This window comes from Mustela nivalis (genome assembly GCF_964662115.1).
Source record: "Mustela nivalis genome assembly, chromosome: 1".
In the NCBI taxonomy this organism is placed as follows: domain Eukaryota; kingdom Metazoa; phylum Chordata; class Mammalia; order Carnivora; family Mustelidae; genus Mustela; species Mustela nivalis.
Genome location: NC_139020.1, coordinates 117,184,897 through 117,199,906, shown reverse-complemented (window position 1 = coordinate 117,199,906; position 15,010 = coordinate 117,184,897). Strand labels below are relative to the sequence as shown.

At 44.2% G+C, this 15,010-nt stretch overlaps 1 protein-coding gene across 21 annotated transcripts in view; it reads left to right on the top strand.

The window, feature by feature from the left end:
- The window catches only part of KALRN (kalirin RhoGEF kinase), a 661,801-nt gene that overhangs the window by 369,146 nt on the left and 277,645 nt on the right, over window positions 1-15,010 (top strand). For all 21 annotated transcript variants that reach the window (XR_014303322.1, XM_082700868.1, XM_082700867.1 and 18 more), the window contains 2 exons: window positions 6,147-6,313; window positions 13,474-13,593. Coding sequence is in view for 20 of the 21 variants with exons in the window: in XM_082700868.1 (XP_082556994.1) it covers window positions 6,147-6,313; window positions 13,474-13,593 (287 nt within the window). In the remaining variant the exon portion in view is untranslated. The remainder of the gene's footprint in view (window positions 1-6,146; window positions 6,314-13,473; window positions 13,594-15,010) is intronic.

The following is a 15,010-nucleotide window of genomic DNA, read 5'->3' as shown; positions in this document are numbered from 1 at the left end:
TGAGCCCTCTGTGCTGGGACTGGCTGTTCCCCTGCTCCTACCCCAGCTAGCCGGGGGTAGCTGTTCAGCTGGCATAGTCCAGGAGGCTTCGAAGAGAATGCATCTGGGGCTCTCAGGCACGCTCACTTCTGTCTGCTGCTGAATATTGGGTCCTGCTAAGGAGGCCTCTACCTTGTCTCTGGCTCGGAGGAAGGGAGAGCAGGCTTCTGCTGGAGCTGAGGCATGGGGTGGAGGTTGAGGGTGGCCCCAGCGGGGCAGGGTCTTATCCCTGGGGGGTTGAAAATGTAGGACTTCAGAGGCCCCTAACTGAGGCAGCAAATGTCTTAGTCATTGATGATATGTCTGATAAACTATATTTGAACTCAAGGTAAAATAAGCTGCTGTCTTAGGAAAAACACAATTAACAAAATTAAGCTTTTGGTTGGTGTTTAGCCCTCTGTGATGAATTAATGAAGGGCTTATGCTTTGATTTGGTAGGACTAAATGGAAGTAGGGAAGTGCCACACACTTTTTTTCGGATGTGCAATTTGTGACATTGAGGCAGGTCCCACTAAAGCCCTCTGCTGTGCCAGAAGCTCTAACCAAAGCAAAGCCTTTGCTCAAGTCAGCATTAGCCTTAAGAACAGAAGGCGAAACAGGAACACTTGCTCCACTTGCTCATCACTCTCTCCAAGCTGTAGCATTTTCTATTTTGGCCAGGAGGTGGGTGTGGGGAGGGGCCGGATTTTGCTGGAAAGAGTCAAGTTGGAGAAGACACGCTGGCTGAAGTCGAGGTCCAGTTCCACCAGCAGCTAGCAGCCTGCCTTTGGAAAGTTCCCGTTTTTTCTCTTTAGCCTTTCTTCTTCTGTCTAGTGTGGGAGGTGGGCCTGATTCCTACAGTCCCCTCCAGTTCGTGCTTGCCGTGATGAGTCAGTCTATCCACCCCCAGTGGCTGGGCCACAGGTCTCTCCAAAGCAGTCTGACCACGTGACTATTCCACGTGGCCTGAGGAATGAGAAGAGCTGCCCATCTTGTGGATTTGTTGCTTTTGTGGTCTCATCAAAGCACCAAGCTTTCTTTATGCAAGGTTTTTAAATGAAAAATCTTTGGGATCTGTGGCAATGATACTTAAAGTTTATACTGTGTTGGAAAGTACCCAGCCCTAGCATTTGAAAATAAGTAAAAAATAAATGAAGTTTGGTGGGAATTCTTCTTCTTGAGCGTAGAGCTCAGAGTATGCCTGGGAGAGGAACAGTGCCTGGCTTGGGACCCGGCCACACCCTCCCTACCCAGTCTTTCCAAGCCTCAGCTTCCCCCAGAAGACAGCATTCGTAAGAATACCCAGATCACAGGGTCATCATGACGATGCAGGGCAATAATGCATGAGCATGGTAAGGGCTCAAGAAAGCTTGGTAGCTGTGATTTGTTACAATTGTATTCTAGCTCACACTGCCTTCTCCTGCAGCCATGTGTCCCTGTCGCTTCTCCAGCAGCGTGAGGACAGGACTCTTTCTTCCTTCTCTTTCCATTCCCAGCATCTGGCAGAATGCTGATGTCTGGTACATTGCATGTTTTCAGAAAGAGTATTTGCTTAGTTAATGGAGTGAACATCAATGCGGGTGGAACAGATGTAGGAAAACATAAGGGGCCACAAATAATTTCACTTGCATCATAAAAGGAGAGAAAACGCCTGTGTTTTTCCAAAATGGAAGCTACTCTGGGGTTCATGGGAATGTGGATCTGATGGGAGCTGAGTGGAAGGGAAGAGAATGTAGATGTGCAACAGGAGTTCTTGGTCTGGCTGCAGATTCAGAATCGCCTGCAGAACTTACAAGGACCAAGATCTGGGCCCTACTCCTCAGGGAATCAGTCTTGCATAACTGGTCTGGAGTGGACCCAGATTTTTTTTTTTTTAACTTCCCAGATGATTCTGTTGTACATCCAGACTTGAGAATGCCAATCTAAAAACCCGATTAGAGGACTAGGTCATTTCTGAACCGGGTGTTACATTGAGGGAGTGGCCCAGAATGAGGAGTGAGGAGGGGAGGGCTAGTTAGTCTCTCACTGAGGCAGACTGATATCAAGGCACAAAGAACACCTCCAGGTAGCATAGGCAAGAATAGCTAGATCTTACCCTAGACCATAGCCACCTCTCTCTCCTTGAGGGAGTTAAAGTGGTACCCTCAGCCTGGCAGCAGAGGAAAGTACAGTGACATTACTAGCTGTAGCCTTGGGCCATAAACAAACACAGTGCCAACCATTCTGCTGACTGAGTATAGCATAAAGAATATCTCTGTCCCCAGGTTGCTGGCCATGGTACCACCTGCCTGGTGGTTTCCCATCTTGGTTGCATGTTGAATCACCCTGGGAACTTTTAAGACTTCCTGGTGCCTGGGTCCCACCCCCAGAGAGTCTCCTATTACTGCTCTGGGGTATGGCCAAGGACATGGTGATTTTTAAAGTTCTGCAGATCTAATGTGAGCCAAGATTGAGAGCACTGGTCTAAGACCACCCAGACCATCACAATTGCTAATGATGTACACTGAGCAAGTCCATAAATACCTCATGGTACAATTTTATGTTTACATTTTTAAAGCCATTTTGCAGTTCTATTAATAATCAATAACAAATATGTTGTAAAAACTAGAAACATGGATATTTTGAGCCTACTAAATGCCCAGCACTGTATGTACCTAATCTCACTATGACCTATGACACCCCAGAAACCATCATTGGAATTGTCCTTACCCAAGCTCAGAGATGATATAGAGCCCAGAGATTCACTGTTAATGGGGCAGAACATCAATTCAAACCTGTCTGTCTTTTCCCAGAGCTCGCAAGTGCTTTCCACCACAGCATGTGACCTGAGCCCTTCCCTGCAGAGGCCAGGTGTTCACCAGAAGACCTTCCCTGTTGGGTGTTATGAGCCAAGCATTGTGTTGGTGCCGAAGATACAGAGATACAGAAATTGTATGGCCTTGGCACCAAGGGAGCCTGCATTCCTGAGAGAATAGGGACAAGTTAATAAGGAACCACCCTGAACAGGAATGTTCTGAGGGAATGAAGCATACAGAACATTGTGGAATACATCAGTACAACTTGCCCTAAAGACACCGACACACTATCTCCCTCTTTAATGGAAAGAGCACACACATCTTGCTGGATTTCTGAGAGCCCCTAGAAAAACAGGACTGGGAATAGACTGAGAAATGTGAATACAAGCAAACTATTTGCTGTGGATTGATGGGTATTTACTAGTTAATGCGATTTGTCTGGGTCTTGCATCGATATGTGTGGGCAGTGGGAGGGAGGAGTGAATTTCCATCTTCCTAGGTGCCATTTTGGGTTCCTCCCATTCCCTCCCTCCACAGCACGACATGCAGTTGAGAGCAGAAGTGCAGTAGGCGTTGTCTTCCCCCATTTTATTTCCTGTGTTCATCCCCCATAAAACAGTACCAAGGGAGGTAGATGCATGCGAAGGCCTGGAGTCTCGGGGCAGGCTGAGAGTCTGCTGGGGGTGGTGTCCTCTGCAAATGCTGGCCCCTTTGACAAGCTTACTGGCTTAGAGAGCCCATTTACATGCGAGGTGGCAGAGGTGAGCCGTGGGCTTCCCAGAAAAAGACACTTTGCCCAAGCTCAGCATACTAAACACCAGAGATGCCTGCGGAATGAAAAGGAGCTGGAGAAAACCTGCATTGTGGCTGAAAGTGGGGAAGATCTTCTGCTCCCTCAGAAGGAGCTTGAATTACATTTCCAGAAAGGAACTATGGGAGTCAACGGTCTTCTCACTGTGCTGGGCACTGCAGAGATAGAAATTTTTGTATTTCTTCTTATTTTTTATTTCAGTCAAGGAGATGCTCTACCTTGTCCCCTTGGTAATTGAAAATAGGAACTGGAGGGAGCTGACTGCCAAAAGAACAAGCTGTTCTCCTCTGTCTCCCACAGATATTTCAGGAGCTGGGATTTGGAATTATGAAACTGGTAGAAAAAAATAAACACGAAAAGATACTGAAATTATTACCATGTAACACCAGAAGTTTTTTCCACTCTTCCATATTGTCCTTACATAAAACACTATTTTTGCCTCTAGAAATGAATTTCCCTTGCATGCGTACACCCTCCTTACACTCCCCCAACTGTATCCGGCAGGTGTGTTGGTGGTGGTGATGAGTTTCTGATGATGTGAGTCAGAGTGTTGGGGAAGTCTCCCAGAGGGTACTTATTTTTAGGTGACTATACCCTGAGATTGGCAGGCTCCTTGGGGTGTGATCCCCATGGAAATAAATTACCCTTCAGGAATTTTAGTCCCATCCCCGTTGATGGTTGGGTCCCTGTTTGTCAGCATCAGGAGCACAGCTGCACTGGGTCATAGATGACAGGATGGGGAGCCAGGGAAAGGATCCGGACTGAACTGAGAAGCTGCAGAGCCAGGTGGAGTCAGGGATCAGAAGGAGGCAAGCAATCCAGACCTTAGGATTTTTGCAAAGCTATGGGTCTGGGCAAGGTTGAATCAGTCAGAACAAGAAACAATACAGCAAATAACCATTTTCATCAAGTTGGAGGCAGATAGCAACCAAGAGGGCATGAATGCAAGAAGGCAGAGAGTTGAGAGCTGAAGAGTCAAGAATCAGGACAGCCATGGCCTGTGTGTACAATGTTATGTGACGGAGGCTCCACGTGCATTATCTCATTTAATCCTCCCAGTGAGCTCCTGAGCAGGGAGTTCATGAGGTAGGCAGGTATGTAAAATTGTTTATTTCAGGAGGAAAGCAAAACTTCTGACGGCTTAGATAACTTGCCCATGTCCAGGATTCTGACTCAGGGCTGGCTCCAAAGCTAGCATACTCCTCACATAGCCTACAGGAGCTAAGGTAAGAGTCAAATTCAAGCCACTAGCAGACAAGAAGGCCTGTGATAACCAAGGCAGTCCCCTCACTCCAAAACACAGATCTGTTTGAGAAAGGCTGCTCTAATCCTGCTGGTGACAATGGATAGATAAAAGCATCAGCTCGCTGGAGAGAAAGTGTGTGTGTGTCCACACCTGTGTGTTGGGAGAGGTATCTAGGACAAGTAAGGAAGGGGCGCCTAGGTGGCTCAGTCGGTTGAGCGTCTGATTCTTGGTTTCGGCTCAGGTCGTGATCTCAGGGTCGTGAGGTTGAGCCCCGTGTTGGGCTTTGTGCTCAATATGGAATCTGCTTGAGATTCTCTCTCCCTCTCCCCTCCCCCTACATGCTCACTCACTCTCTCTCTTTCTCTCTCTCTCTCAAATAAATAAATCAGTCTTTTAAAAAAGAAAAAGGCAGGTAGAGAGGGAGATGGACAAAGAATGGAGCCACGGCTTCCACCTGGCGGATATTGACTCGAGGTCCCATCACAGGTCAGACAGTTGGCACTTAATTAATGCTGAGTGATGTATCCATAAACATTGGGAGCTCCTGCCAGCAGCTGACTGGGTTTATTCATTGTTTTGAAAAAGCAGAAGAACAGTGAGCAAACTCTCCTTGTTTGGGTGCACCTTTAACATGTTTTTTGTAAATGGAGAAGCACTCAGTACTCCTGCAGTATTGCTGGGGTGTGTTTATCAGCAGTGTTTGCCTGTGTTGAAGAAATGTATGAGAGCTAGCATGTATTTCTAAGAGTTGCTTTTTTTTAGGGGGCCTGAGTAGTCGGCTACTAAAATCCCCCTGCCCAGAGATTCTCATCGGAACAGACTTGCCATCTGAGTATAAATTGCATCAGACCAGCTAAGCGAGTGTGCCTTTGGCAGAAGCTCCTGAGACAGGTCATTTTCGGTTTTGCTTCATATTTCCCAATATGGTCCAGAGCCTTGCTTGTGAATATTATAGGTATTAGCAAATTCCCCAGCAGGGACTGCCAAGGGCTTTCTTCTCTGGGGTGGACTCCCAGAGAACAACCTCTCTCCGTAACCCCAGCTGATCCCAGGCAAAGGATCAGATCATCCAAAAGAGGTTACATGGTTTGGACACCCTGAACAAAAGTCCGTTCTGACATTGTCCAGCTTCCCAGAGGGATGTGTAAAGGCAGGAGGGCACTGCTCCTGGCTGTTTCCGCATTCCTGCTTTCCTATGCATCTTGCAGGAAATAGGGTCTTGGTCCTACTATCTCATTTCTCCTTGTTTCCTTTTTTTTTTTTTTTTTTAAATCAGGAATTGAGTTAATCTGTGAGAAAGACATCGATTTGGCAGCCCAGGTGCAAGAGCTACTGGAGTTCCTTCATGAGAAGCAACATGAATTGGAGCTCAACGCAGAGCAGACCCATAAGCGACTGGAACAGTGCCTCCAGCTGCGGCACCTGCAGGCTGAGGTCAAACAGGTGAGCCCGGCCCCTCCACTGTCCACCCTCCACCTGGGCTCCCCTCGGGCCCCAGGCCTGCTCCTGGTGTGGGGAGCAGGTATGCAGAGTCACCGGTGTCACCAGAACTTGGAAATGGGTAAGTGAAGGAGTGGTGGTTGGGATTCTGAAAGCGAGGCTGCTATCTGTTGCATCTAAAACCAGATCTAATGGTACAAGGTGCAAACTACAAATGCGTCCTTTTTCTCTCCTAACAATCTAATGAGAGCATTCAGAACTTTCCAAAGTCGTCCTCAGTCACTGAACCTCTTCGCTTCCTTTCTGTCCTCCAGCCTGACATGCAGTTTATGTGAAACGCAAATCCTTGTCAAATCCATGTCAATAAACATGGTCAGGGTTTAGAGCCCCGTTGGTTAACTTGGGGCCTCATGCAGGGCCTGACACGTAGTTGAGAGTCAGTGGGGGCAGTTTCCCCCATTCTTTTCAATATGCAGGGCAGCTTATAAGAAAATTGTCTTGTCCTATTAAAGTCAATTTAAGAAAGAGAAGATTTTGTTATCTCTATGAGATGTTGTACTAGCCGTTTTACCAAAGGACTTACCCAGGTCTCTAGGAACCTCTAGGAAAACACAGGAACCAATGACGCATTTAAAAATATTACATATTGGGGCATCTGGGTGGCTCAGTGGATTAGGCCTCTGCCTTTGGCTCAGGTCGTGATCTCAAGGTCCTGGGATCCAGCCCCACATCGGACTCTGTGCTCAGCAGGGAGCCTGCTTCCTCCTCTCTCTCTGCCTGCCTCTCTGCCTACTTGTGATCACTCTCTCTGTCAAATAAATAAATAAAATCTTTTTTTAAAAATACATATTTATATTATGAATAGACTAAATTTTAATTATCAGCATAATGAATGGAGATTTTTTAAATTTACACAGTGGTATTGAAGAAACACAAATATATAATAGTTTAATTTATTGAGTGCTGGGAACCTTTTACACCCATCTCTCCATCAATCCTCACAACCATTCTCTAAAGCAGGCCTTATTCCCGATTTACAGATGAGGCCACTGAAGCTTAGAGAGGTTCACCAGACAATGGTCACAGGGAGCAAAGAACATGTCACCGCTCTGTACTGGTCTAGGAGGGCTTCCTGGCGGGGGGGGGCAGAGGGGGTTCCATAGCACTTTCATGATAGTTCCTTCTGCTCCACACTCTTTCAAGCAATCCAGACCCCTGTTCCCTGAAGACAGAGCCCCACCCCAAAATCCAAGCCAAGAAACTTTTTCCTATTAAGCCTTTTTTCTTAGGCACTGTGCTATTACCCTGTCTTATTTAACTCTATTAATTTGGAACAGGGGATAAAAACACCATATTTTATTTAATCATTGCTATTCTCTTATATTTCGAGTATTTCTTGTTAATGCCCCGGTCTTCGCTATTATACTGTTATTTATTATAATGGGCAAAACTGTCTTCTCTACTCCACTTCTCCCAATCAGTGCTCAGCCAGAACCCACACCCACTGTGCTAAAGGTCTGTCCTCAGCACAGGTGAGATCACTGAGCACAGAGGCAGGCTGGATCACAGAGCTGCCATCTAGACTGCTCTCTATATAATTACACTGGGATCACACCTGAATCTCTGGAGAGACATGGTGGAAATCCCAGCAGACCCAGAGCAGTGATGAGTATACAAATTCTGAGGCTCTTGGTAATAATGGTTGTACTTACTTTTTAGATGAGAAGTTCTTTCTCACTTATAATCTCATTTTAAGAGAAGAGACCCATGGGGAAAAGGAGTGTATGTTTATTTTACAGGTGGGAAACTGAGGTAGCACAGGACTGGTGCTCCCAGGGCCTGTTGACTTGTAGGCTGGAATTTGAGCCCATGCTTCCTTTATCAACAGTCACACAGTTTGCCTCTCCTGGGCCCCACACCTGCCCGAGGGCTCTAGGAGAAATAGAAGGAAGCCCTCTAGCAGGGCATAGGCTGGGATATTCCTGGCCTTCATAGCACCACCTCAGAAAACAGCATGCCCTTTGCCTGGTAGAAAAGGTGGCCCCTACCTGATGGGTCAGCAGGCTCCAACAGGTCACGGGAGCCCTCCGTTGCTCATATACTCTTTTTTTTTTTTTTTTAAGATTTTTTATTTATTTATTTGACAGACAGAGATCACAAGTAGGCAGAGACACAGGCAGAGAGGAGGCAGAGAGGAGGATCCTGCCTGCCGAAAGGGGCAGGAGGGGATCATCTGAACAAAACAAATAATAGGAAAATCATTCCTATTTGCCTGTGAAATGAAATAGATACTTTTGTTCCTGATTTTTAATTTTTGTATTTAATTTTGTTCCAACCTTAGTAGTAAAGTCAACTCCCTAATCATGTTCTTCTTGACTGGCATGAAAATGGAAATGATTTTTTATCCTCTGAGTATACATTCCGTATAGGGTGGGAAGTTGGAGTGATGATAGGTAGTTTGTCAAATGGGGAAGTAGGTTGTCTATGTACAAATACTCCAGGCTTGACGGATCTCTGAGTACATTCCTATTCAATGTTTCTTGAGTTGGAGGACAGAAAATTTCTCTGCAGGAGAAAGTTGCTTCTCCCCACCATGGTGAGGATGACACATGTGGGATTGTAGTTCAAACCCATACCGGGTTGCTTGAGTCGGTCTGCAGGAAACCCGCGAAGGCATTTGTGAAGGACAGCGGCCTTGGGAGGTGCCAATGGATTTTGCTGCTTTGTTAAGCCACCATGCCTCATTAGGTGAACTTGTTTTCCTTGTCAGTGTAGGGCTCTTTCTTTCGGGAGTTGTCTGATCCAGTTTCAGAGAAGGCATTTGTGTTTTGATGGAAGTTGGTGGAGCAGGAAATATTGATTTGGAAGCTGTTGACACTTGGAAAGAGGGAGTTAATTTAGATGTCAGTATTGATCAGCAGAGCTAAATTTAGACACAAGCTTGAGAGTTTCTCTTTTGAATATACTAAAAAAAAAAAAAAGAAAGAAAGAAAAAGGACATCTTAATTGAAACGCCACTAATGGGGATGGAAAGAGAGAGAACAATGTGCTGCTTCACAGTTGGGCATTAGAGCCCGTAGATGAGAGGTTAAAATTTGGCTGTAGTGTAGTTATACCACCATTATGTTAAACTGAGGCTTTGAGGGGAGATGATGCCACAGATGTCAGACTGAAAATTATTGTCAGGGTTGAGAACAAATGAAATTATTTAATTATTTAATGTTCTTTTGGGGTTACATAGGGCTCTCTATCTTAAATAGATGGCCCAGACACCTCTGGAGAAATGCTGACTCTTTAAGGGAATTCACTCCCCTGATTACAGCCCATGGTCTGGGACCCTAGACCACTCAGATGCCCCCTTTCTTCTAGAAAAATAGTTCAGATCACTCCCCAACCCCACAGAATGCTCTGACTGTTTTTCTGGAAAATTACTACTCTGGCGAAGATGACCTCACATTTATTAGATAATCCAAGAAGATGCATGAAACTAAGTGGATTTCCATATGTATTCCTGCAGAACAGGGTCTTTAGCAGAAAATAAGTGGGGCTCTAAGATATAGGAAAAGAAATCATACTTATTTGTCTACTAAAGACACTGACTTAAATTACCCTTGTGGGCCAAGTAAAGCCGAAATTTGCTCACGATTAAAATGAACAGTGAAAACAAAGGAGAGAGTATTATCCTGTCAAGAATACTGCTCTGTTAAGTTCTCTGCGCTGTTCATAAAGGCAGAAAGGAATCGGGGTCGATCCAAGGGAGAGATGATGAAAGGGATGAGCATTTGTTTCAAAACGGAGAAAATTAAGAAGATCCATGGTCACAGTCTATAAAACCAGGAAGGACGATCGCATAGACTCTCAAACACTGTGAATCTTTAGAGCTAAGTAGTGCTGGAAATATGCCAGGCTCCAAGATACCCTCTGAGGGACAGGCCATTTCTCCTGTGGCCAGAGTTTCAGAAAAGACTGTGCCTTGTGGTAAGTCATCAGCAACATCAGGTCTTACAGTCAGAGGCCTTGAGGGTCTCCTCAGCTCTATTGTCAGCATGACCTAGAGAAAACACAGCCATATACAAGCAGCTTCCCAGCCTGCCGGTTACAGGGGACAGCCCTCCTTGCTTAGATGGCATCATCATTTGTGGACATCCACATCCAGTCTTCTCACTGGGGTTGGTCCCTGCTTCCTTGGCCTGAGGAAACAGTAGGTTCCCATTGTCAGTTCACGCATTCAGTTCAGACTGAGCTGAATTCTTAACTGGCTCCTGAGTCCCTGAGTCCCAGCAATCAGCAATACTCCTTGGGTCCCTCATTTTTATAGACATGACTTTCTCTGGTAGCCTGTGGTTGTAGGGCGTGTGTCTTAATTTTGGAAGAAGTGTGGAATGTGAGGATTCAAAGTGTTCCTTAAAGGTCATCTTACCTATAGGTAAATTGTTGCCTAAGATAACTATCAACATAAAATGTTCATAATATGCATTACATTTTATGGTTTACAGAACACTTTCACATGATGTTTCTGAGACCATACAGGATTAGTAAAAACATTTTACCATTTTTATTACAATATTTCCTCTACTCCCTTGCACTCATTTGGATGCTCATAGCATAAATAACCAGTTTTATGAACCGGAAAATAAAGGATGACAGAAATAGAAAATTATACCAACAAGAGTTGTCAGCTGATCAGACAACAGAGAATGGTGCTAACAAAACAGCTGGGGTTTCCACATCACATCAGAATACGGCAGTAAGCGCTACAGATCCTGGAACAAAAGTCAGTAGCCCTAGCCTTTTTTCCTTCTCATTGTGAGAGGAGTAAATAAAGAATCATAGCATTACCTAGCTTTGCTCCAAAATGAAAAATCACCATCTTTACCATCACCAGCCTTTCTGTCTTACTACATGCTGTATCTACCCTGTTGGAAAAAGGGAAGCTGCTATCATCTGAACTTTGCAGATGAGAAAACTGAGGCCCAGAGGCTTAGGTGGTTTTGTCAGGTAGTAAAAAGGCCCATCCTGCTTCTGGGACAGACTCAGTTATAGGGATTAGTCCCACCCCTGAACCCAAGCCATGGTATAGAAACATGCATTTTTATCTTCCTAAAATAAAAACTCCTGCTTTAGATGCCTGGGATGCCTTTTTAAACAGCATTTGGGAAATAAAAATGAACAAGCATATCAAGAATATGGCATGACTTAAAGAAAGACATAGAGACTGAAGCCTATGATAGCTAAATGGAAAGCTAGTATATGGAGGTCCCCACCACCATAGCTGTAACTGATGTTTCCAGTTGGCTGAAACTAGAGAAGAACAGATGCCAGCAAGACTCAGGAAGCCTAGAGGGAATCAAATTGCCCCTCAAATGTTGATTTGTGATGCACACAAAGTAAATGTTTCTGTGACACCCTCAAATGAATCTTGAACCAAGCAAAACGCAATGAATCATGGCAGAAGGACTTGCATAGTTCAAAGTATACATTGTGAGCTCCATTTTCTAAAGAGCGGAAGCATTTGGGCATACCGTCCATGTATGCGTGTACCCAAACTTACAGGCAGCTTTTGGAAGTCATTAGCACCTCTAGCCAGCCAGCCCCAGCACACCACTGGCATCAGAGACTTCACACTTACACTCGGAGCCGTTAGATCTGCCACTAATTGCTTTACAGATTTGGCATCTCATCCACAATCTGCCAGACTGGCCAGACTCGCCCCACCGTTACCCATGTACAATATGCCATCAGTCATATTCTGCCTAAGGAGGAGATTTGAGAAATGTTTGTGAAGATTATGGAATAGGAGAGGCCAGGCTTAGTATTTTTCTAATTGTTTAGCATGAAGAAGTTGAGAGGAGGAAAAAAAAATCTGCAAAAATCTGAAACAGATTGTGGTATCTTCTCCTTTCCTTGAAATAACAGATGGATGGTATTTACTGATCTTGAAATTTCAGAAGAATTTTTATCTCCTCTCCAAGCAAACTCTTAGACTCCCTAATAAAGAAAATATTTAGCAGTTTTCTGGTGACCAGACACAAGGTGTATTTTCAAGGCCTGATTCTTCCAGTGTGATTATTTGCACTTGACTCGAGATCTTAGCTGGAGAGTTGCCACATGCCCATTTCACCTAGGACTGTCTAGACGGTTTCCGCTGTTTCTCCTTCTATTCTAATATTCCCCAGCTGAACTTTCTTTCCCCCAGTACTAATTAAGGTCACCTAGAAATTTTACTTAGCCTAGCCATTGCCTCTAGATAATTTAAATCAATTATAACTTATTCCCCCTTTTTCTAATGATCCGGTGTATGGATTATTGATGCTGTTTTCCTTCTTTTCTTTCTCCTTCCTCCTCCCTTTGGGTTGTTTATCTGTCAGAGCTCAAGTGTATCTATCTTGTAAGGCACAGAAGGTTGGACCCACCATTCAGGTGTAATTTGGGTGTTGTCCATAGATAATTGTTCCCTTTTTCAAAAACATTACTGCTTACTTATCATTTATAAGGCACTGTGCTAGGCACTGTGTGAGACCGAAGCATGATTCATACTGCCCTAGTCTTCCAGAAGTTTACATCTGGGGGGAAGAAGTATGGTGGGATCTTGAAATGTAGGTCAAAACCACTGAATAAGGAGGTCTGTGGTGAGTCACAAAGGTGGTATGGTGTGGGGGTACTGGGTGAGGGAGAGCTGTTTGTAACGGGAGTAACTGGGTTTGGAAGATTTCAAGTGGTTGGCATCTGAACTGGGTTTTTAAAGAGAGAAAAGAGGGCGCCTGGGTGGCTCAGTGGGTTAAAGAGAGAAAAGAATGCCAATATATGGAATTTATTTACTTAAACCATTCTACATTCTAGCAAGAACTTCAGAAATGTATATACAATACAATCAGATAATGTTTAAATTAAATGGGTAAGGAAATTGGAACAGAGAGTTAATAAGGGTGGAAAGGAATATATGTAGCTAAGAATGAGGTTGATACTTATAGTAAGTGCCTTATGGCACAAAATGCCAGGTTAGAGGGCAAAGATGAACATTTTAATTATCCAGAGCCTTCCTGTCCTCTCTCCAGGTGCAGTCAGAAGATAGCAAGGTCTGATTTAAGGACCCATCAGAGAAAGCCACAGCTCTGGGGAGGTTGCAAAAGCCATTCATCTGTGTTCTTGTCCTAACTCCCCAGGTCCTGGGATGGATCCGCAATGGCGAGTCAATGCTCAATGCCAGCCTGGTCAATGCCAGCTCTTTGTCCGAAGCAGAGCAGCTGCAGCGGGAACACGAGCAGTTCCAACTAGCAATCGAGGTAACACCCAAATCTGACTCCTCTGGCCTCCCTTCCCCTTTCTGCTCTGTACCCTGGGCGGGTGGATTCCTCATGCTGTGGACATTCCTTTAGGTAGTGAAGCCCTTACTCTTTCTAGTTATGTGGTTCAGGTAGCTCCCTGTTACCCAGGAACTGATGGGGAAGCAAAGGCAGGAGTTCACCAACCCCAAGCGGGCCTCCTATTGAAAGATGAATGTTCACAGCACAGAAGTGCGTCTTGGTTACTTATTGGCACATTTACCCATAAGGCCCCTGGTATGCTGAGTACTTGGACATTGTAGACTATGCACCATGTGAGACATGTGAAGCCAGAAGGTTAGAAGTCACTTCTAGTTCAGGAGCCCTTAAAATTGAGGGTAAACAACTACAAAATCCATTAATACGTTAGCATTCCATTTTAAAACATTTGATTTATATGCAATATATAGATTTCATTGTCAGTTTCTGCCTTTTAATGAGAACAATGAGCTTTGGAGTAGGTTACACTAGATAGCTCACTTCCTTGAAAATAGTTGTTCAGTACCACTGATTGAAGCCACATTTCAGGAATAAACTGAAACCAGAAGTTCACCAACTGACACTTGTTCTAAAGGCTATTTTAAAATAAAATAATCTCTTCCCATAATCTAAATTTTGTCATATTACTTTAAATAATACCTTTAATTATCCTTTCTACTAGAACACTTATCTTCCCAAAGAGACTTGAGCTGATTGCTTTAGAGGGGTATGGGGAAAGGAGCAGGAAATGGGACATGGGAACCATATTAAAAATAAAGTAAGTTCAGTACCAATGGGAACAGAGAGAAACCTTCAAAGTCATTCATTACTTGTAGTTCTGTTTAAAACTCAACCCACTTTTGAATGTGTAGGAAATATGAAGTATTATCTTCTACTAAAAGAATGATTGTTAAGGACAATTTTTCATAACAATGATAAAATTTTAACTCTTCGTGCCTATGTCTTTAATACAGTAATCAACTGATTACTAGCCATTTTTAAACTATTATAGATTGATTACTAGGAACCATCTTGTATGTATAAACATAGCATTAGCATAAATGGCATGTTTCTATAAGATGCCTGCTATCTTCTAGGAAGCGTTACTAATAGTGGTTTACTGCCTGGGATTTGAGATTTTAAAATAGACTATATATTGCACACATAGTGTGGGCAAATCATTTTCTTCTTTGGGGGGGCAAATCATTTTCTTTTTTTTTTTTAATATGCCATCTTTTTTTTTTTTTTTAAGATTTTATTTATTTGACAGAGAGAGAGAAATCACAAGTAGGTAGAGAGGCAGGCAGAGAGAGAGTGGGGGAGGAAGCAGGCTCCCTACGGAGCAGAGAGCCCGACGTGGGGCTCGATCCCAGGACCTTGGGATCATGACCTGAGCTGA